The sequence below is a fragment of the Quercus suber genome, unplaced genomic scaffold (assembly GCF_002906115.3).
Source record: "Quercus suber isolate HL8 unplaced genomic scaffold, Cork oak 2.0 scaffold_107, whole genome shotgun sequence".
NCBI classification, from domain to species: domain Eukaryota; kingdom Viridiplantae; phylum Streptophyta; class Magnoliopsida; order Fagales; family Fagaceae; genus Quercus; species Quercus suber.
In genome coordinates, this window is record NW_027069572.1 from 459,997 (window position 1) to 483,950 (window position 23,954).

The 23,954-nt window shown below is 39.5% G+C and overlaps 2 protein-coding genes and 1 non-coding gene across 3 annotated transcripts; 1 reads left to right on the forward strand and 2 right to left on the reverse strand.

Moving 5' to 3' along the window:
- Positions 1-1,855: 1,855 nt before the first annotated feature.
- LOC111996338 (uncharacterized) lies at positions 1,856-6,395 on the forward strand. The gene is made up of 3 exons (XM_065775238.1): positions 1,856-2,474; positions 2,723-2,989; positions 5,955-6,395. The coding sequence occupies exons 1-3, from the start codon at positions 2,013-2,015 to the stop codon at positions 6,039-6,041; spliced, it is 816 nt and encodes a 271-aa protein (XP_065631310.1). The 5' UTR covers positions 1,856-2,012; the 3' UTR covers positions 6,042-6,395.
- TRNAQ-UUG (transfer RNA glutamine (anticodon UUG)) lies at positions 4,226-4,297 on the reverse strand. Its single transcript has one exon. It is a non-coding gene; the product is annotated as a tRNA-Gln (tRNA).
- Positions 6,396-21,600: 15,205 nt separating the features above from the next.
- LOC112038939 (uncharacterized) lies at positions 21,601-22,443 on the reverse strand. The gene has a single exon (XM_024064474.1). The coding sequence runs from the start codon at positions 22,441-22,443 to the stop codon at positions 21,601-21,603; it is 843 nt and encodes a 280-aa protein (XP_023920242.1).
- Positions 22,444-23,954: the final 1,511 nt, after the last annotated feature.

Genomic DNA, 23,954 nt, shown 5'->3' on the forward strand with positions numbered 1-23,954 from the left:
AATTCCTTCATTAAGACCCCGATAACAGTGTTTTTGCTATTTATAGTAATATTTGTTTTTCCTTAATAACTTTTAGTTTAAAAGTCAGAATAAGGTCCCGTTTGTTTTGGGACGACCCTTAAGGTCAGTAGTTTATGATTCTGCAGTTAACTCAATTTTGCCATTTTTGGTAAAATTCGGTAATTTTGTCCCCTAATCGCTTAATTAGCGCGAATTAGGATTTTAACGTTTTTTTCTTAGTATTTATATGTTTTGTAGCCGTCAAAGGCAAATTAGACTATTATCAATAAACACAGACTTTTGTCAAATTTTCTTCTGGTGGATTTCAGTTTTCTCTCCTTGTGGATTCAGGGAAACCCCTCGTGGATTCGAGGTTTACTACCAGAAACTAACAGTTTAGTTTCTGTTCCATCAAGAGAGTATCGTGTGTGTTTCTCTTCAGGCTTCCGCGATATCAAACATATTCTATTATCATAGACATAGAGCCTATGTTTCTAATGGATTTTTTTTTTTTTTTTTTGTAATCCACCGCCTGTGGTGGAGAAGTTGCTAGCCTTTGATCAAGCTAGCATGTTTTGTAATAGACTTGTAAATTCCTAGTTTAATATTATATCTTGGTTTACCCAAAAAAAATGATGTAGTTTTTAACTTCAACTAAACTGTAACCGCCTTTACCCAATAAGTCTTTAATCCAAGGCTGCCTCAAAAATCTGAAAAGGAGGAGATAAATAAGGTGAGATAACTTAGTAAGTTGTACTTGCTAACTTGGAGATGGGAACGAGTTTATTTAGAAAAATATTAAGACTCTAGAAAATTTTTACACACTTGAAATGCCTCAATAAAAATAAACTTGTACTTATTAAAATTTATCTCATTTGCTAGAGTTTTTTGTGCGAAATTTATAATGGCTAAAAATCCACCTTTCAAACGTCATAATAAAATACTTGGATAACAAAAATGTTCAAATACACATAACGAACATTCTTAATTTTTCACTCTCACTTTTTCATCTTTTGTAATTTCTTCGTAACATACATGCCATTAAGCTACAGCGAGCAATAACTTGAAGATACCAATCTTTGTATAAGTTTTTACATAACTCAATTAATTATCATATCTTTGTACATTCTAGAGTCAAATTTTGTCCACCCTAATCGTTGGAGAGAGAAAATAGAATTTTTAACACAAAAATACATCACAAATCCCACTCAAAAGACTATCTTAACTCTTAAGAAACGTGGAACAATTATCTATTTATAAAAATTAAGAGATAAGGTTACATATTTATAAATAATACTAGTAAATAACAAATATTCAAAGTGTGGGAAGAGTGTGTAGTGTGAACTGTGAAGCGTGTGACTGTCTCCTATGGAGGCATGTGCGGGTCCTCAAGTCTTTGGTGGAGTCCACCATCAATCATGTGAGTGTGACTGTGTGAGAAAGCATGACTCTATTTCGCCGAATTTCTCATAAAGTCCACTTTTTCTTTTTTTCTTATTATTTAAATAATTATATTATATAATTCATATTACTGATATCTTACTTCGCCAATCATACCAAGCTGCACTCCAACAGTCTAACCTCAACTCTGTCTGCCGTACATTCTTAAAAAATAAATAAGTAAAAACTGTCTACAGTATACTAAAAAGTAAAAACACATAAAATGATACAACTTTTACAACAATTTATTTACATGATAAATTGTAAATAGAACACATTTTTACCATTTATAACTAATTATAACAAAAATAATGTCATGATCAAAGCATTACCCCTTTACCAATACACCGTATTTTCTCCAAATAATTTTTCCTTTGTATCGCTGTCTGTCTTGTTGTCCCTTTTTATTATTCTCTTTCATTTTGATCTCTCCACTAATTTCTCTCTCTCACTCTCTCACTCCCTTTTTCTCTCTCTCTCACTCTCTTCCTTCAAAACCAAGAAAGACCACTGTAGAAGAAGAAGAAGAGGAAGAGGTAGAAGAAGAGGAGGAGGCGCACAATAGCGCAAAGATGACAACAAGGGCTAATGTGAACGGTGAGCACAGACCACCACCACCACGCCCACATCCACAGCCACATCCACAGCCACAGCCACAGCCACTGCCACATCCACAGCAACAACAGCCATCATCGCGGTCTAATTCTCACCGCTCCCACTACTACCTAACGACGTCGTCTTCTTCTTCATCTTCCTCTTACTCCTCAGCTTCCTTCAAAGGCTGTTGCTGTTGCCTCTTCCTCCTATTCTCTTTCCTTGCTCTCCTAATCCTAGCCGTCGTTCTAGTCATCATCCTAGCCGTCAAACCCAAGAAACCCTCTTTCGATCTCCAACAAGTCGGTGTCCAGTACATGGGCATAACCACACCCACTTCCGACTCCGCCGCTGTCACCACCGATCCCAACAACCCGACAACCTCGGCCTCCTTGTCCTTAAGCATAAGGATGCTGTTCACCGCGGTGAACCCCAACAAGGTCGGGATCAAGTACGGCGAGTCCAAGTTCACTGTCATGTACCGCGGAATCCCATTGGGCGAAGCCTCCGTTCCTGGGTTTTACCAGGAGGCCCACAGCGTCAGACAGGTGGCGGCCACCATCGCCGTTGATCGAATCAACTTGCAGCAGACTCCGCCGCTGTCACCACCGATCCCAACAACCCGACAACCTCGGCCTCCTTGTCCTTAAGCATAAGGATGCTGTTCACCGCGGTGAACCCCAACAAGGTCGGGATCAAGTACGGCGAGTCCAAGTTCACTGTCATGTACCGCGGAATCCCATTGGGCGAAGCCTCCGTTCCTGGGTTTTACCAGGAGGCCCACAGCGTCAGACAGGTGGCGGCCACCATCGCCGTTGATCGAATCAACTTGCAGCAAGCTGACGCCGCCGATTTGGTTCGCGACGCTTCCTTAAACGACCGCGTTGAGCTCAGGGTCCTCGGTGATGTCGGTGCTAAGATCCGTGTCATGAACTTCGACTCTCCTGGCGTTCAGGTCATTTCTAAATTCAGCTCTCTCTTTTTGGGGTTCTCAATTTGCTGCATTATTAATTAATTGCTTTTTAGGACTTTCTGTTATTTTATTTTATTTTTTAGTCCTGTCTCTAATAAATTCTCGGTGTTTCTAGAAAAGAGAGAGCGAGGGGGTTTGTGCTGAAATCTTGGTCCCAATAAAATTATGAGTCTAGCTATCTCCCACTTAATTATCATAATAATAGTAATGAAGTACGAGTAGTGAGCACTGAGCAGTAAGTAGTGAGTAGTTTATGAAGTTTATCATTGTTGTGTATTTGCATTTATGCCCTTGAAGTTCGGTGTATTTCCTTTTTCTGCATTCTGCATTCTGTTCTCTGCTGTGGACCTTTTGTTGTTGTTGTTGCTTTTTGAGTGATTGAAGTAGTGATTGGCCTTTCGGTTTGGTGCAGCATTTTTTATTTTTACGTTTTCTTTTTATGAATAGTGTGTTTTGTTTTTTTTGAGTCATCCTAAATTTGTTCTGAACTTGTGGAAGTAGCGAAAGCTTGTCCCCTTGATCTGGCATTATGCTAACTTTTATTATTACTATTATTAATTTTTTTTATTGTTAGTTAATCCTAGTCTTAGGATATAATAAAAAAGCCGCAAAAGTCACTAAAGTCTGTGTTTTGTGTTTACTTTAATGGTGCTGCAAATTTTGCTTTCTTTTTACGCTCCTTTTTTGAAAACCCGCTCCAATTGCCTCATCCTGCTGACTCAGGGCCCTTGGATCTTTTTCTCACCTCTTTTTTATTATGGTAAATTTTTTTTACTGTTTTTTAGGTTCTGATTTTTTAAGTTCTTTAATTCAATTCAATCATGCATATGGTTGGTTTCATTGATCGTTTAAGGATAAAAAACGTAGTTGTAAATTTTTAGGTGATATAACTTTTTTTATTTATTCTATGAATCAAGGTTGCTAGAACTTAAGATCTCTCATCTCCCACTTAAATTTAAGCATTCAATTTCATTAATCAAACCATTTAGTTTCACTGATCAATAGTTTTAACCTTAGTTGAAAATGTTCATAGTCCTAGATGTTGGGTCCATGTTGTTGTTTTTCTTTCTAATGTTTCTTCGTTTGTCATTAATGTTCCTATCTTTTTTGTCTTTTCCTCGTCTTCTTTGCCGATTATGATATTTCGTTGTCTGTCATTATTGTTCTTTTTTTTTTTCGTTTAATATGAAGTAAAAAAAATAATGTGGAAAGCGAAAGAGGTCCCACCGGGAGTCGAACCCAGGTCGCTGGATTCAAAGTCCAGAGTGCTAACCACTACACCATGGAACCCTGCTTCGTTCTCACTGTTCAATTTTTTAATCCTTATTAAAGTAATGGAGTTTTCTCGATTCAGATTCGAGACCGTAATGGATCACTTTAACATGGGTCTCCGGTTTGACAAAGTATATATATGGGGTAATTATTAGATCAGAGTACTGCATACTTTTTTCTTTTTTCCTTTTACATAACTATAGGTATCACTAATTAAATTTATGGTGGAACTCACAATTCATGTGAGAATACGCATTTATAGTATTCTTGGAGTATTCAATAATTTTCCATATATATATGATAGAAATAAAGTTGAATACTGTAAGAATAATAAATGAGCTGTTACAAGCCTTTTCAAAATTGATCAATTTAATCTATAATTATTGTGAGAAATAGGAGAAAATGAGTAACAGTTTAGGACCAAGTTGGTTTACTAATCAAGTTAATCAATTTTAAAAAGTTTTTAGACTTGGTTGATATTTGCTCAAACTTAACCGTATTTTATCTTAAATTATAAAAATTAAAATTAAAAAAAAGGAAAATTTAGAAACTGCTTTCATTGTCATAGTCTAATAGGGGAGACGAGGTCTCTGTAATTTGTACACTCACTCTCCAGTGTCCATTATATAAGTAACCATGTGACTTTTGCGTTTTGGACCCCATATGGGCCCGTATTATACAGTAGTAGGTAGAGATGTGCTGTAAGTTTTCTTTCTTCTTCAAAGCACTGTATGTTTTTGTTGGGCTGTTTTGTTCACGTTTTCAGTCCATAATTAGCCCATAGTTTCTGTTTGCTAGTGTGGATTCCGTTACTTTTTTGTATTTTAAAAAAATAATAATAATTAAAAAAAAAAAAGATTCCATTACTGTCCGCTTCTCACACTCAATGATACTTTCCTAGTTAAAGTTGCCGTTCGACTTTAAATCAAAGATCTTGAAGAACTAAATGAGTGTCTTAGTACATTGGTTAAAGTTTAGTTTTTTATTTATTATAATCTATAAGTTTTTTCTGGTGAGTGGCACAACATTAAGTTAAAAAAAGTTTTTTTTTTTTTTTAGGAGTTATTTGATAGGAGGTATTTGCTTTTGTTACTTCACAATATTGGGATCCATTTTTCTTGATAGAAAGGTCTTATTCTATAGATTGGCGGATTAGAATTAGAGCTAAAATGCATTTCCTGTGGATATTGGATCATTCACATTAATTCATGTATAATAAAAAAAATAAGTAGAATTTACACAGTTTGCCTAAAAATGACCCACGTTAGATCGTGTATAATTGTGTAGATTTACAAGTTTGTTACAGTAACCGTGTAAATTTATACTGACACTATTCATTTTGCATTTTGCATTTTGCTGGTTGTTATTTCTTTATGTTTTTCAAGGATAAAGGAAAAGAGTGAATGGCAATTGTTGTGTGTGAAAAAAAATAAACAATTTTTTTTAAAAAAATGATATTTTAATAAAATATAATGTAAAATAGATAATCTAATGTGAGGTGTTTTGAAGAGTAAGTATGTAAAATAGAAGAAGTAGGTTTTTATGCTAAAAGACCAAAAATTTTGCACCAACTGATGCAAATGCTTACTTATTCATCATTTTTTAGTTTCCCCCTATCTTGATGTATATATGAGTTTCACACTTTAATTTGTAAATATTTATTTATGGTGAGCAGGTATCAGTGGACTGTGCAATAGTAATAAGTCCGAGGAAGCAATCTCTCACCTACAAGCAGTGCGGTTTTGATGGATTGAGTGTATGAAATCTGAACACCTAGTAACAGTAACAAATTCCACACCCTCTGTTATTATTATTATATTTTTTGTTTTGTTTTCCCTCTCTACAATTAGAGAGCAAAAATGAGAAAGCCACAGAAAAGAAGGCTGGAAAGTAAGTATGAAGGGCCCGAAAAACCTCTCACATTGTGGTAGAAAAAGCAAAGCTAGCTTAGAGAAGTGAGCAGATTCTAAACTTGAGAAAAAAAAAAAATCCCAAAGATTTTGCAAAAAAATTATATAATTGGTTGGTTCACTTAGATGGAGAATTTTCTAACTTCGTGTAAAGTGAAATCTAAAAAAGTGTGGAATTGAGATATTCCACGTCTCATTGCCTTGTACTCTCTCTCTCTCTGTGTCTCTTTTGTTCAAGTTTCAAGTAGTGTAATCTGGTTTGCATTGGTGCTGCTCCACTAAAAGGGAATCCTAGAATTCCACTTTTAAATTTGGCTAAAAACACAAATGGAATCCAAGAATGCTACACGGGCAAGACTCGTATATAAATTTTTGCGTGAATAAATTTATTACAGACATCAAAATGTACGGTGCATTGAGATTACTAGATGGCATCACATTGAAGAGTAAGTCTGGTATCACAATTTTGTCACATAGTAACTTGTGAGTAGTGAAATCATAAACCTATAAGAATTCATCATTTTATTTCTATTACTTACAACTTGCTATATAGGCAATTTGTGGTAAAAGTAATGAAAATTGTTATAGCACTAAATTTAATTGTAATTGAATGGTTGTTTATTAAAAATGAAAGAAAAAATTACAACTTTTGTTAGAAAATAATTACAACATATTACGTCATTTTTTATTAGAATAACTTAATTAAACTTGTACATACAGTCAGAACAATAACAAAATCTTAAAGAGTGTGGCTAGAGATTATTAGTGAAGATAAATGAAAAAAATAAAAATAAAAGGGAATAGAAAGAGATGATAGAAATCAAGTGAGTGGGTAAGGGAGGTAAAGTTTTGCAACATGACAAACTATATAAATATAATTTATATATTTATTTTACATAAAATATAGGCAAGCGTATTAGAAATATCTCAACCCGCTAATATAGCTATATAACCCGCCTAACCCAACCTACCTTACTTAGGGTCCGGATGGAGCAAGTTGGTAGTGTTTTTTGCATAACCCTATGAATAACTTGTGCTCAATCTCAATGGTTTCAAAATGTGACCAACTTAACTGGGTTTTTTTTTAAGAGACCAACTTAATAGAGTTGGTAAACAAGCTCAATACAAACCAACTTTCTTTCTTTTTTTCCATATCCTTTGCAAAAGAGCATTACCACAGCGCTTGTGGCTTGATAAGTAGCTTTCTTTTTATTACTACTTTATTTACGTCATTTTCTTTTTTGTATTTATAAGTGGAAATGAAGATTTAAACTTATGGCATCTACTTTATAATAATTGTTTTTTATCATTAAATTTTAAATATTAATCAATTTTTGGTGTAAGTGGGGTTTGAACATCAAATCTGAGAAATTATTGAATACTTTTGGAGTACCATAAATATATACTCCCTCATCTCACATAATTGTAAGTCTCACTAATTAAATTTTTGGTAGGACCTACAATTCATGTGAGATGTAGGAGTACACATTTATGGTATTCAGGGAGTACTCAATAATTTTATTTCACATAATTGTGGGTTCAACTAATTAAATTTATGATGGGACCAGTGGCGGAGCTAGAAATTTATTTTTGGGGGGGGCCATATATATTTTTGTGTGTGTGTGTGTGTGAAATGTAAAATAGTAATATACAATACTTCATAACTCAATTTTTTCCCTTTTATTTGTTGAGATAATTGTTAAAATACTTATGTGTTCATTTTAAAGATGATGAATGTTTAATTATTGTAATTTGTTGACATATGTATTTATGGATTGTTTTTTATTTAAATGAAAATTAAGTTTATTTTTAGACTTTCTTAAATATATATGTATATTATCAGGTATGAGGGGCCAAAATGATAAGGTTATTTAAAAAATTTACAAAATTTTTAGGATATTTTCAAAAAAAAAAAAATTATTTTTTTCAAAATTTTTGGAAGGGCCCAAGCCTCCCTTGGTCATCAAGTGGCTCCGTCACTGGATGGGACCCACAATTTATGTAAGAGAGGGGAGTACATATTTATGGTATTCTGCGAGCACTCAATAATTTTCCATCAAATCTTGTATTCAACAACAATGAACTTAATAAGATGAAATAATTGGAACTCACGTTATGATGTATTATTTGACTAAAAGGTTATTGACACGTTTATTCATCAATTACTCTCCTTCCACTCAAATTTGACTTTGTTGGTATAATGTCTTTGCACACCTACCATACAAAGCCCACAATTTATTTGGTGGTATTTCGATTCCATATACATACATATCCATCAAAAATGCAAAAGGAATGGAGATCATAATTAAGCAATCAACTAATAATTAAAGGAACAAAGATCATAGTTAAGCAATCAACTAATAAGTTGACACTTTGCCATAAATAAAACAAGGGTATATTACACTTTACCATCCTAAACTAAACCTCATATTATACTTTGTACCCTCAACTTTTTGAATGCACGTTTTGCACTAGTTATAAACTATGACCCTTGTTACACTTTCACCCCGATGTTAAGTTTGTTGTTACAACTCAAGTTTTGAAATTTTGAGTTCCTACTACATCTTGACTCCTCAAAAATCAAGTTATAAGTCATATTGGTTGAGGTGGCAGCAATTAATGTCTTTATTTAATAATATAAAAAAAGTGCCCATATGGAACTTAAGTTAACGAAAAAGATTCAATATGAAACTTGACTTTCAAGTCAAGTTTTATATTGAATTTTTTTCTTTAACTCAAAAAAAATAAAAATAAAAAGACTTGACTTTTGGGAAATCAAGTTTTAAAGAGTAAGAGCAAAATTTCGAAGTGAACTGGAGTTATGTACAGTAAAGCAAACTAGTTAATCAAGAAATCGAGTTGCATTATTTTGGAGTGAACTCATTCCATATAAAATTTATAGTAAAAATAACTTTAGTATATAGAGCTTGAGTTGCATTTAAAATGTTGGGTTTCATTCCTAGAACTGGTATAGCTCATCTAAACCCCTATACCTCCATTTTCAATTTTCTACTACTCTTAGGATTTATGATACATCAATATACAAGTAAAAAAAAAAACTTGATTTTTAGTCTATAAATTTTCTTAGATCTAGTTTATATACATTTTCTTTTCTTAGATTTAAATGATATACGTTTTCTTTTCTCAGTTGTTGTTCAATTTTTAGAGTATAGATGATATTTAATTTAATAATTGTATTAGATTGAAGTGTTGAATATGTGCATGAGTTTTCAAATGGTTTATGATATATCAATATACTCTTAAGATTTCTACTACTCTTAGGATTTATGATATATCAATATACAAGTAAAAAAAAAAAAAAAAAACTTGATTTCTAGTCTATAAATTTCCTTAGATTTAGTTTTTATACATGTTCTATTCTTAGATTTAAATGATATACATTTTCTTTTCTTAGTTGTTGTTCAATTTTAGTGTATAGATGATATTTAATTTAATAATTGTATTAGGTTGAAGTGTTGAATATGTGTATGAGTTTTCAAATGGTTTTGTATATATGTAATGAGTTTTGCAAAAATGATATGACAGCGCATGAGTTTTGTATACATTTAATAGGTATTGTATGGTTTTTTTATTTTTTATTTATTTTTTATTTTTATGTATGTATTGGTTTATGGATATGTGGTGGGCTTCGTATGAATGATATATTGAATATGTGCATGGGTTTTGTATATATGTAATGGTTTTTGTGTGAATGATATGTTGAATATGTGCAATGTTTGTATGTAAAATCTTCAAATTGAAATGAAACTCGTAGTTAATCTATTAAAAAATATATCATTTTATTTTAGAGTAAAGAAGAAAAGTCATTTTACATTTTAATAATTCCTTCAATCAATTCAAAAACGCATTGCTTAATTATTCTGAATAAACGAACTAAAATACATAACTTTTACTTTATTGGGTAAGTTATGGGTTGTGTTTGTCTTTTTTGAATCATATCAAAATAAAACTACTCTTTTTGGTGTAAATATTTGTCCTTACTCGCTTAAATATTAAAACATTGTAATACATAAATTGTAATAAATAATAGTAATTTAAATTTTCATTTTTTGAGTGGGTTCCATTAGTCAACTGGTAAAGTCTCTGATGAGTCTGTATAAAAAGATGTGTCTGGCTGATGATGAGCGCTCATCAGGAGGGACGTATAGGTTGAAACTCTCTCTAAAAAAAAAAAATTCATTTTTTGAAGCTTCAAAAAAGTAAGTATTTACTTTTATCAATTCTAACTTCTTGATTTGAAATGTTTTTGTTTTAAAGAGAGTATAATTTAATTTAAACAATAAATAAAGAATTAATAGTATTAATAGTAAAGAATAATTGATTTATATGTATTAAATCAATAGGTGATGGTTCGAGACTTTCCTTCCTTTTAGCTTAGGAGCTCCTAGGAAAGCCCTTAGTTAGTTAGGAAATTAAAATTAATTAGTTAATAGGTAACCAATCACATCTTAAAAACCTATGATTTATGGGTTTACCAAAAAAATGAACAATTAATTAAAAAGACTCACTCACACACTCACCTCAGTGTCACAAATTGCAAACACACATACTACACATTTCACAAGACAACTCCAACGGTTCGAGTAAGTAGGTCCAGAATACCAAAAAACCAGTACTAAAAAGTTCGTAGAAACTCATAACCTGTAAAACAAAAATTAATGTAATAATAATAATAATAATAATAATAACAAGAACAAGAACAGTTGTTTTTATGTTGATATTAAATCCAAAACTACACCTAAAAATATGTTGATGTATTGTGCACAGTACAACACATATAACATATCCAACGAATTTTTAGACATAAGTATATAGAGTTTTGACAACCTCGTCTTAAGTTTAAATGTAAATAATTATGGAAATCAACATTGCTTGAGACCAAAAAGTTTGAAATATTTGTCATCATACAATTTTGTAATTCATTAATAGACTTCATTGTTGAACATGCTTTCAAAACTCTTAACCCATGCCATCATTGGTATGGTAATGGTGAATTCACTGCCTTTCATTTTCTTTTGCATACTGATTAGTTTTTGTTGTTACTTTTTTTTTAAGAGAAAAAGTACAAAAAGTCATACTTTAAGTTTCAGTTTAATCTCAATATCCTCAAGTGGTTTGAGTATAGGTTTCAAAAACCCAATAATGAAATCCACAAATCTTAGGAAGAAAAAACCAAATTAAATGTAGCAAATGAACCATTTGTAGCTTTATCTCACAACTATAAATGTCACGCTGAATGAGTGTATGGACTGACTTCTTTGTTGAGAATGAGGACAATCTTATGGGTTGGGAATTAATGTTGTATGATGCTTCGTTAGGAATGGGCTAGCTGGATTACTTATGTTGCTGCAAATTTGTGTTATATAAAGTTAGCCATGTAACTGTCCTAGCAAATCATCATATAACATTCACAAGCAATGGGATTGTCCTAATTTTCAGCAAATAAGCTAGTCCATTCACTGATTACAAACATTTTGCAAATATAATGAAGATTGTAGATTAAACCAAGCTATGAATGATACAAAATAATAAGGTTCCATGTGCATTTCATTAATAAATAAATAAAAACATACTTGCAATTGCCTTGAGCATCTCTAGGATGAGATATGCAGTTGCTTCAAAAACTTTAAAACAACTTGCTTTAGTATTTAACTACAACAAAGTTGGTTGCTTAGGACAAAATTTGTAAGGCATGACCCTTTTAGATAGACATTGTGGGGTGTGGAAAGAAAATACGTAAGTAGTTCTAGTTGTAATAAAGGTTGTTGTGCAACAATGCATGTTAATGTGCATAATAGTGAAGACACCTTATTGGTTAATCATGATGAACAAAATATGAGAGGTCTTGGACTCATCATCCAAAATATTCCTAAAAGAGGCTATGCGCGACTATGTGAGGTTGCTTGGGCCTGACCTCACCTGGCTCACAACTTACTTGTAAAGTGGGACTTGGATTTCCTGCCTTGGGTGGTTCACAACCCAGAGGCTCAACGTAACTTACTCTTTTTTCCTCTCTCAATCCCTATTGCCCCCCCTCCCCTTGCTCTCTCTCTCTCCCTCTTCTTTCAGAACCTTTCAACAAACCCCTTTTTCCTCTTCCATTTCTCATATTTATAGCCCTAAATTAGTGGAGAGGCTATGATCACCTCCATGGTTAGTGCAATGGGAGGTCCAATATTATCAATCATAAGTGGATAGTTAGGTGGGAGTAGGATATGGTGAAAGTGGCATTGGAACTTGATTCTTACTCCAGAAAGCATGCTCGGCGGCGGTGCTTCTAGGTGCTGCCGAGTATGCAAATGATGGTATGTTCGGACGTTATTCCTTTTTCATTGTTCGGTAAAGGTCCCCGAGTAAGGATCAAGTGAAAACACCTGGGCCTGCAGTTCATGTGGGCCTAGATTAAGGCCATGGGCCACATTGTTGCGTCGAAACTTTAGGCCCAAATGTGCTTGGGCTCCACGAGGCCATATGTTACCCCCTTAATTCGTGCCCAGCTAATCTGGTGGCCCTGGAGCCCAGCTTTTGACAAGGGAGTTAGCAACTATGGGCCCATTTATGGAGTTTAGGCCCAATGTCCAGATGGTCTCGGGGGAGGTGCACCATACATTAGCCCCCTTTGATTCGTGCACGGCGACCGAGCACGAATCAAAGAGCCTCGGACACAATTTCCATCTGATAAAAGCGATTAGCATGCATTGGGAGGTTGAGAGGCCAATTAATGTGCCCTTAAAAGACACGTCGTGCTTGACGGTTGGTTCTACTGTCATCATTTCCTAGTGGTTCGTAAACAGAGGCGGCATGCGTGCGACGGTTGTGATGGGACTTGTAAAGTTTCCCGCACCTCATTTAATGGGTGGCATTTACTCTCCCCTCTGGATCCTATAAATCCCCCATTCTGAATCATTTCTCCATTTTTTCACTCTCCTCTTTTTGAATTTTCTCTTATGCCGTGCATCCATCTACGCACTGTTTGATCAACCTAAAGCCTCTCCCTTCCCTTTAGCCCAAAGTAAGTTCTCCAGCTCCTTCTATTACTTCAATTTCTTTCTTCAAATTTCCTCCTTCACATTTCCTCCTTCACATTTAGAGTTTTAAAATGGGTTTGCTTACCTTTTGAATACTGAGGCGCCCTTGTCCACCTTTAGGCAGAGGTTCAGTATCCCCAATGATGTGGAAGTGGCGTACTACCACGAGAGTAAATTTGATCTCCACAGAGGGGGCAATACTGCTTTCTTCCCCTTAATGTCGATCCTGGAGGGTAGGGTTAGGATTCCCGTGGACCTGCTTCTGCTCAACACTCTTAGATACTATGGAATTTGCTCCTGCCAACTTCCTCCCAATTTTTACCAGGTGGTTAGTTGTGTCAGTAGGTTAAACCAGGTGTTCAGTTTAGAGCTAGACCACCATGACATAAACCACATGTATAGCCTGTGTGGGAAGAAGAGTACTAACTATTATTTAAAGACTAGGGATATGAAAGTACAACTCATTTCGTGCCTACCTTACTCCAATAGGAATTCTGCCTGGGAGTTCGTCCAGGTGCGCGACAATTGGTTTGCCGGTGAAATCCCCTGCCCCCTCTCGCAGCGGTTCGTACCACTCTTTAACTTATTCGTAATCTTTTCTTACGGCCATTTTACTTGTCCGAATACTGACTTACTATAGTTTTGTTTGTAGAAGGTAAACTGTTCACCCCGGACATTAGGGTTGTTCACGTCAAGGACCTGAACTTCACACTTAGGTCCGAAGATTTTGTACACACGGACGGGCAGCTCCGGGCTTTCCATCTTATACTCGGTTGCACCCCCGTGTACAAGACTTGGCAGTTCTTTAGCCAAGCCCTCACAGTTGACAGCTCGTTATTGTCTTACATAGATGTCCAGCACGCCAACTTTCTCCCTCATAATCTAACTACTGGGGAAGCCCAAGACCGAGGTCCTAATTATTTAACTGTGGAAGACCGTGTCCCGGTTAGAGATGAATCAACAGAACGTGTTTCCCGAGCTTTGTGGGAACTAGCACACACTCCTATTGAAGGCCAAGCAGAAGAGGCCGAGGAATGAGAGGCTGAGCAAGTATTAGTCGAAGAAAAAGAAGAAATGGTGACCAAAAAGAAGCTAACTACCGATTAGTTCCTATCCAGCTCATTGCCTTCAGCCCAGCCACAGCAAGCTCGCCTAACAGACTGTACTCCTCCTACTCCTCCTCCTTCTTCTGGTCGGCAGAAAAAGAAACAACATTTAGACGATCACCCGGCTAGAACCACAAGCAAGGCGCCCGTCAAGACTCCTCCCCGCCCCTCCGGAGGGATTGTAATTCTGGAGCCGGTAAGCGACACCCAACCCGCAGCTCCCAGCGGTACTGAAGTTGCCTCTTCTTCGCAGGCCGTGCCTAACTGGCAACCAACTTTCATGCTTGGCGGTGCACCTTTGCGGGCCACTACGAGTGTGAAAATATGGGCTCAAGGTGAGGGGGGAAGGGTGGCAGAAAGCTTGGTAAGCGGGTTGCTGTTGCTCGAGGATGTGCATTTTTGGTCTGAAGGCTCCAAGGACTTTATTATATGGTGATTACAGTGGCATTCCATCACGGTAAGCACTTCTACTTCGCTTTTCATTTATCTCGTTATATGATAAGTTCCCTTTTTTCTTCTCCACACATTTTTCTAACTCAGACTTAGTGATGTTGTCAGACCGCACCACTTACCCATATACTTGGCGAGAGGGCTAGTGAGCTTGTTGAAGATGCCGAGCAGGAGAAGGCGCTTAAAGAAGTCGCTATTGACACGGACCGGGATAAGGTTAAGGAGGCTGAGGTGGCTGAACAGAAGGCATAATCTTCAAAGACTGCGTGGCAGCTAGCTGAAGAAAGGCTGGTCGAGATAGAGGGGAGATTGGGGGAGGCCGAGCTGAAATTGGCGACGGCCGAGAGTCTGAACTCGGTTTCGTGACAAAGAAGTCACTGAACTTAAGACTGCCTTGGAGGCCTGTGAGACCAAATGGTATGACGAGAGGTTTGCGGACACAGAGAACTCCATGGAGCCCGTCGTTCTTCAAGCTCGAGCTCAGGGGTTTGAGGAGGGCTGGTTAACTGCTCTTCAAGTAGTGGGGGTTCCCGGGGACTCGTAATTGTGGAATCCGAAAAAGATCCCTTGCCTCGCTGTTGCTCTCCCGGTCCAGAGTCAGGTTGAGGCTGCTGATGATAAGGATACCCCCAGCATGAAGGCATTAGTAGAAGCTATTAATACTCATATAGAGAACCCTGATATGGAGGCCACAAGCAACCTCAATGCCCCAGGCCATGCTGAAAACCAAAGGCCAACCACCGAGGATGCTGCAGGACAAATCTCAGATGACATAGTTCAGCTTTTCCAGACCAATTTGGCCGTTTAATACGTTTTAACCTTAGTTTTTCTTCTACACTTATCTTTTATTTTCTCGGTATTTCCTAGTCACCGGGTTGTGGTGACCGAACATCTTTTATTTTCTTGGTATCTTTTATCTTCTCGGTGTTGCTTTGTCACCGGGTCATGGTGATCGAACAATTTACTTTTGTCTTATGACTTTGACGTTAAGTTTATCTTCCCTGGGGTTACCGGGTTATGGTAATGAGGACAAATATTTTATTATTTGGCTATGAAGACCAAGCATCCTATGACTTACTATTTTATTGATATGATCGTTTTTGCTTGCCTCTTACTCATTATTAAAGCCAGCCGGCTATCCCTAGCGGCCGTGATTTTCACCTAATGCAGTGGTTGGTAAGGGCCCGAGGAAATTTATGAAATATGAAAGAAACTCCTTACCTGGCGCAAAGTTGCGCGGCCATGATGGCCCTTACCGCAGAGGATTTTTTTAGAATGCTATTAGGAACACTCAGCGAAGGAGACTAAGCCCGGAGCGCATTCTTGATTCACTCCAGGCTGGGGTTTCCACTTGTCCTTGGGGAATTTAGAGCAAGGTTGCTACCTACCCAGTGATGAAGATCGAACCAGGGACAGGTTTCCGTCCTTAGGGCATTTTTAGGCTAAGGTTTCTACCTGCCCGGCGATGAAGATCAAACCAGGGACTGGTTTTTGTCCTTAGGGCGTTTTTAGGCTAAAGTTTCTACCTGCCCAGCGATGAAGATCGAATCGGGGATAGGTTTCTATCCTTAAGGTGTTTTTAGGCTAAGGTTTCTACCTACCCGGTAATGAAGATTGAACCGGGGACAGGTTTCTATCCTTAGGAAATCACAAAACCTTTTGTCCTTTATGGTTCTCCGTGTATGCGTTGCCGGTAATAGAAATGGGATTAAATAGGCCTGCGCAAATAGCTATCATCGTATTGATCAGTGAAACGTACATATATAATTACATCGAAATGGCACCCCGACATACATTCAATCAATGATAAAACTTCTTCAAGTTTTGAATGTTCCATGGTCGAGGGAATGGTCTCTTGTCCAAATCTTCCAAGTAATACGCCTCTGCTCTCGTGATCGTAGTTTCCCTATAAGGCCCCTCCCAAGTCTGAGCCAATTTTCCGGCATTAATGTCCACGTACTCTCCACCACTTTCCTCAGCACCAAATCCCTAGCGCTAAATTGCCTCATCTTTACACCTCGGTTATATTGCCAAGCAAGTTTTCGTTGATATTCCGCCAACCGTACAGTTGTTGATTCTCGATACTCTTCTAATCGGTCCAAACATTTCACCATCAACTTATCGTTTTGGGCAGGGCTGAATCCTACAACCCATGCACTGCAAAGGTTTATCTCGGCTGGTATCACCGCTTCAGCCCCGTACGTCATTGAAAACGGGGTCTCGCCCGTGGACCTCCTAAGGGTGGTTCAGTATGCCCACAAAATGCTAGGTAACTCCTCAGCCTACCTCCCTTTTGCGCCATTCAATCTCTCCTTCAGCCTGTTCAGGATAGACTTGTTGGTGGCCTCGGCTTGACCATTGCTTTGTAGATAGGCTGGCATGGAATACCTGTTTTTGATGTCGAGACCACTACAAAATGCACAGAAAGCCTTGCTGTCAAATTGTAATCCATTATTAGATATCAATGAGTTCGGCGCCCCAAACTTGGTGACTATATTTCTCCATATAAACTTTTTAACATCCACGTCCCGAATGTTAGCTAAAGCCTCTGCCTCTGCTCATTTGGTGAAGTAATCTACGACTACCAGTACAAACCTTCTGTTGCCGGTTGCTCAGGGAAATGGGCCGAGAATATCTAGCCCCCATTGTGCAAAGGGTCAAGGACTGCTGACCGAATTCAGGTGACCTGCTGGCTGATAGATCAGTGGTGCATGCTTTTGACACTGTTTGCACTTTCACACGTATTCGATGGCGTCCTTCTGCATTTGAGGCCACCAAAATCCTTGAGTCATTGCTTGATGTGCCAACGTTCACCCCTTTACGTGACTGCCATACACTCCGTTTTGAACCTCGGCTAAGAGCTCAACCACCTTACCTTGGTGCAGACATAAAAGGTACGGCCCCTTAAAAGATCTTCTGTACAGCTGGTGATCTGCCGATAGCCAATACCAAAATGCTACTTGGCTACTGGCTTCCTTCTTGTCGTCCGAGACCCGATCCTCGGCCAAGAATTCAATGATTAGGTCCATCCAGCTAGGCTTGGCTGTTGCAACCACGGCTACATTCACCCCCTCAACACCTATGCCATCTGTCATGTTGATGCTCGGCTCTTTTATTAGCTCTACCTTAATTAACCGAGGAACCTCCTTTGTTATTGATGATGCTAGCGTGGCTAAGGAATTAGCATGTCTGTTCTATGCCCGGCTAAACTGGAACACCTTCGCCGTGCCAAACTTGCTCATAATCTGCTTGGCCAACTGCAAGTACACCTTCATCCGGGGGTTTCGGGCCTCAAAGGTCTCTTGGACTTGGTTAACAACCAACCGAAAGTCTGAATACACCTCCACATCCTGAGCTCCTATCCCTAAAACGGCTCTTAATCCGGCAAGGAGGGTTTCGTACTTGGCTTCTTTGTTAGAGGCCCTAAACCCAAGCCTGAAAGAATGTTCCAACCGTATTCCTTCGGGGGTGATGATAACGATCCTCGTGCCAAACCCCAGGGCATTTGATGCCCCATCCACGAATACCTTCCACAGGCGACTCTCCACATGACAAATCATCTCCTCGCCCTTAGGGGGAAACTCTGCAACAAAGTCGGCGAGGACCTACCCCTTCACTAAACTTCGTGGTCTATACCGTATGTCAAAAGAACCTAGTCGTGTCCCCTACTTAGCTATCCAATTCGTGAAGTCTGACCTCTTCAACAACGACTGTAAGGGGTACTCAGTTAGGACATAGATCGTATAGGCTTGGAAGTAATGTGGTAGCTTTCTCGTAGCATGTATTAGGGCTAGCACCAACTTTTCTAGATGCAAGTACCTTGTCTCAGTGTCAACCAAAGTCTTATTGATTTAATACACAGGCTGCTGCACTCCCCGGTCACTGAGAAGCACGGCGCTCACTGCATGATCGGACACTGATAGGTACATGAGCCGGTCTTCCCCGGGCTCTGAGGCCGTCAGCATAGGCGCTTGCATCAAATACTCCTTTAAATCCCGAAAAGCCCTGTCACATTCCTCATTCTATTGAAATCCTTTCCACTTCTTCAGGAGCTGATAGAATGGTCGGCAATGGTCAGCGAATTTGGATATAAAGCGATTTAAGGCAGTTAGCATTCCTGTCAACATTTACACCTCTTTCGGGTTGCTCGGAGGCTTCAACTGTTTCACAGCTTCTATTTGATCTGGGTTTACCTCTATTCCCCGGCTAGTGATCAGGTACCCTCGAAATTTACTTACCCTCACACCAAAAGCACATTTTTTGGCATTAAGGCATAACTTATGTTGCCGAAGAACATCAAACACTTCCCGGAGGTCCTATATGTGCTGAGCCTCATGCATGCTTTTCACTACCATGTCGTCGATGTAAACTTCAACCATCTGTCCTATTTTATCTCAGAACATACTCATCATCATTTGTTGGTATATGACTCCGACATTCTTCAGCCCAAAAGGCATCACAACATAATGGTAGTTGGCGTCCGAGGAGATGAAAGCTATATTCTCTTGATCCTCGGGGGCTAAGGCGATCTGGTGGTACCCCTGAAAGGATTCCAAGAAGCTCATCCTCGGGTGTCTGTATACGGCGTCTACCAGTTGGTCAATCTTCGACATGGGAAACGGGTCTTTCGAACATGCTCGGTTCAGATCCATGAAATCTACGCACACTCTCCACTTACCGCTCTTCTTCTTCACCACTACAGTATTTGCCAACCATTCTGGGAAGTAGATCTCCCTTATTGCCCCAGCTTCCTTCAGCCTTTGAACTTCTGCCTTTACCGCCTCAACATGCTCCTTGGCTGATCTCCTCAGCTTCTGCTTCTTAAGAGGGAACGAGGAGTCTACGTTCAGTCTATGAACGATGAACTCAGGATCCACTCTGGGCACCTCATACGAACTCTATGCAAACACGTCCACATTCTGCACAAGGAATAACAACATCTCTACCTTGTCCTGACCCTTTAGGCCTTCCCCTACTTGGAAGTGTAGAGAGGGAAAATTTCCGACCTATCATAAGCTGACACGTCACACTACCAAGTCCACAAAATACAGCCAATTACAAAGTGCCACATACTACTGCTAGGTTTTGCTATCACTATTCAGAAGCCAATAGAAATTTGCCAAGTGTCATGCAAGAACTAATCATGCATCAGCTCGTGTAAGCGATGACATAAGCAACCTCGCACATGTAAGCAATGACCTAAGCAACCTCACACGTGTAAGCGATGACATAAGCGGACCAATCAAACTGTGACATGTGTCACCAATCAGACTCCGCCACGTGTTGCTCATCCACCCCAAAACTCCTATAAATAGAAGCCTTCCTGAGACATTTAGGGGGACACCAAGCCATCTGAAGCACTCAGAAATCTAGAAGCTCTACCGGAACCAAGCTCTAAAGCCTCCAAGAACTTCAACTTCGAATACGAAGAACATTCGAAGGAAAATCATCCAAATCATCCGCCTAGATCCAAAAGTTTGCGGGAATCAAGCCTAAAGTGTCCGAAAACATCAATAAATCACGAATCAGTGAAGCTCTACGGATCCAAGCTCCTAAAGCCCCGAAGAACTTCCACCATAAACCTTCGAAGACGAAGAACACACGAAGAACACGAAGAACGTGAAGAACAAAGGATTTCTAACAAGCTCATAGCCGGAGATTCATTGTAATTCTGTTTCAGCAATCTTCGATCCATCCCTCAACCAAATTGAAGGATATTTTGTGTTCAAGTCACAATCACATTACCATAAAATTCAAATCAATAAGTTTTGCAAGGAGATCGAATCAGAGGATCACTCTTTTGTAATCACAGAGAATTGTACCACACAATCATCAATACAAATTCACATTTGTGCAACTATTTTACTTGTTTGATTTATTTCAAATTAGAAATTTAGTCGTCTACAGAAAGTATCTGCCTTCATCTAGCAATATCCTTACTTTTACAATTTCCTCAGTGTACCCAGCCCCCGTTTCTTCTCGTGAATCCTATAATTGCTATAAAGGGGGCCTTTGTGACGGATCTTTTTACTCAGGCTGCTCCTCTCGGTTAGTACATCTTTTTTTTTTTTCTAATTAACTATGGCAACCAAGCATTGTCTAGCAGTCTGCTGGCTCCCCCGCACTACAACGATACCCTGTTCGGTTGGGAATTTGACTTTTACGTGCAAGGTGGACAGAACAGCCCCCATTGCGTGGATCCATAGCCTTCCTAGAATTGCCATGTATGGGGAGAACGAAGTAACCACTATAAACATTACCACCACCTTTTTGCCTTCCATGTTTATGGGCAAAGAAATTTGCCCCTCAAGAACTACCATTTTTTCGTCGAACCTAACCAAAGGAGTAATGTTCTTCGAAAGGTCCTCATTCCTCAATCCGAGTCCTCTGAACAGGTCTAGATACATCACATCGGCTCCACTCTCCTGGTCTATCATCACCCTCTTCACTAAGAAGCTGCTTATCCGAGCCATGACTATTAACACGTCGTCGTGCAGTTGAATCGTTCCTTCCAAATCGTCATCGCCAAAAGCAATAGGTTCCTGGGCTAGCTTTATCTTCTTCCCGGTTGGCCGTATGTCCGAGCTATCTTCCATTGGTGCAACAGCCAACACCCCTTTCTTTCCTGCTGCGGTGAGGCCCTACGAGGTAGCATGAATAACCTCAATTATCTCGAGAGGGGGTGGGAGAAGGTTCCCTCTTTGTGGAGCGCCTTGCCCCGGCCCTTGGTTCCCCGCGTCTATTACGAACTCCTTTAGATACCTGGCCTTGGCCAACTGCCCGAGGTGATCCCTCAATACTCGGCACTACTCTGTAGTGTGGCCCTTATCTTTGTGGTAAGTGCAGTACAAGTTCTGATTCCTCCTAGACAGATCTCCACCCATCTTGTTCGGCCACCTAAAGTATGGCTCGTGCTTAATCTTGTCCACAATCCTATGCACTGGCTCCTTGAATGTCACATTTACCTCCCCTACCTGTGCTTCTGGCTCCTGAAACCTTAAATTTCCCCAGGTCCTAGGAGGAAAGCCACTCTGCCGAGGACGATTTATCATAGGCGCCTTACCTTTGCTTTGCAGCTGGTCATCTTCCAACCGTTTGTATTCTTCAATGCGCCTCATCAGCTGCCTCATGTCCTCGGAAGCCTTCTTCATCAATGATTCCCTTAGTTCGAAGTCCTCGGGTAGCCCCATCCTGAAAGTACTTGCAGCAATCTTCTTGTTCCCCCCACCAATCTCGTTGTAAAGCTCCCAGTATCGACTAGCGTAGTTACGAAGGGTTTCCCCTACCCATATTTTCATGGATAGCAGTGCATCTACCGGTTGTGGTACTTGGTTGCAGGTCACAAACTGGACTCCGAACTCCTGTATCAGCTTGGCAAAGTTGTGTATGGAGCCCTTCCGCAACCCATTAAACCATCTCAAAGTAGTGGGCCCAAGGCTCGAGGGAAAGACCTTGCACATCAGGGTGTCATTACGGGTGTGTAAAGACATCATTTGGATGTAGTGGCTGACATGCTCTACCGGGTCCATTTTCCCATCATAGGAATTAAACGGGGGATGTGTAAATCTGTTCGGCATAGAGGCCCGCTCAATGTCGGTTGAAAACGGCAATCGAGCTACTCTGCGTAGTGCACGACTCATAACATCCATGGCTGTATTATGGGGTTGTTGCTCTTCCGGGGAATCTGAACCTCGGTCTGCATATTCCTATGACCATGAACGTTCTCTGTGTCGACGTGACTCTCGCGAACGTGACCGGTCTCTCTGCCTACAAGATTCTCGTGAATGCGAACATTCTCCATGGTGGTGGGACTGGGATTGATTGAACCCCGACTCATGACGATCTTCCCCGGTGTTAGACTTTCTTTCTCGGTTGTCTCAATCCCTTCTGCAGTGCCCGTTCTCTGCTTCCAACTCCAGATCTCTCACCGGCCTGCGCAACCGTTCAAGCTCCTTATTTCTTTTGTCAAATTGCCTGTGCCCGGATGCAATGAATACCATCCGCTGTGTCTAATATGACCCCTCTCTGAGGCCAGACCTTTCCTTCTCTCGTTCACAGTCCCTATCTTTGCGCCTCTTTTGCCTCCGTTCTCGCCAAGAGGATCCCCGAGAAGATCCCACCGAACCACTTTCAGCATCACTGCCAGAGCGTCTCTCAGACATTCCCTCGTGTGTGATCCTCGGTTGAACCACTGCGTTGCAGGAGAGCCCCACGGTGGGCGGCAATTGTGCACGACTAAGGTTGCTTGGGCTTGGCCTCACTTGGCTCACAACTTACTTGAAAAGCGGGACTTGGATTTCCTGCCTTGGGTGGTTCACAACTCAGAGGCTCAACATAACTTGCTCTTTTTTTCTCTCTCAATCCCTCTTGCCCCCCTTGCTCTCTCTCTCTCTCTCTCTCTCTCTCTCTCTCTCTCTCTCTTCTTTCAGAACCTTTTAACCAATCCATTTCTCATATTTATAGCCCAAAATTAGTGGAGAGGCTATGATCACCTCCATGGTTAGTGCAATGGGAGGTCCAATATTATCAACCATAAGTGGATAGTTAGGTGAGAGTAGGATATGGTGAAAGTGGCCTTGGAACTTGATTTCTACTCTAGAAAGCATGCCCCGGCGGTGGTGCTTCTGGGCGCTACCGGGTATGCAAATGATGGTATGTTCAGACGTTATTCCTCTTTCATTGTTCGGTAAAGGTCCCCGAGTAAGGATCAAGTGAAAACACCTGGGCCTGCAGTTCATGTGGGCCTAGATTAAGGCCATGGGCCACACTGTTGTGTCGGAACTTTAGGCCCAAATGTGCTTGGGCTCTACGGGACCCCTTAATTCGTGCCAAGCTAATCTGGTGGCCCTTGAGCCCAGCTTTTGACAAGGGAGTTAGCAACCATGGGCCCAATGTCCAAATAGTCCCAAGGGAGGCACACCGTACAGAGGCAATTTGATTGGTGTTGAAAAAGTTGAAGGATGTTACCCCGAAGGGAGAGCTAAGAAGCCCAACAATGGTTTTCATAAACATTTCTATACAAACTTAAGACAATGTTTAAACTGTATGCTTATGTTTGAAAATATTGTTGGATATGTTATAAGGGTTATACTATGCACATTAAGACATTGTTAGGTGAAGGTTTGGTTTTAATGTTATTTTTGTTTTAAAATATTATTGT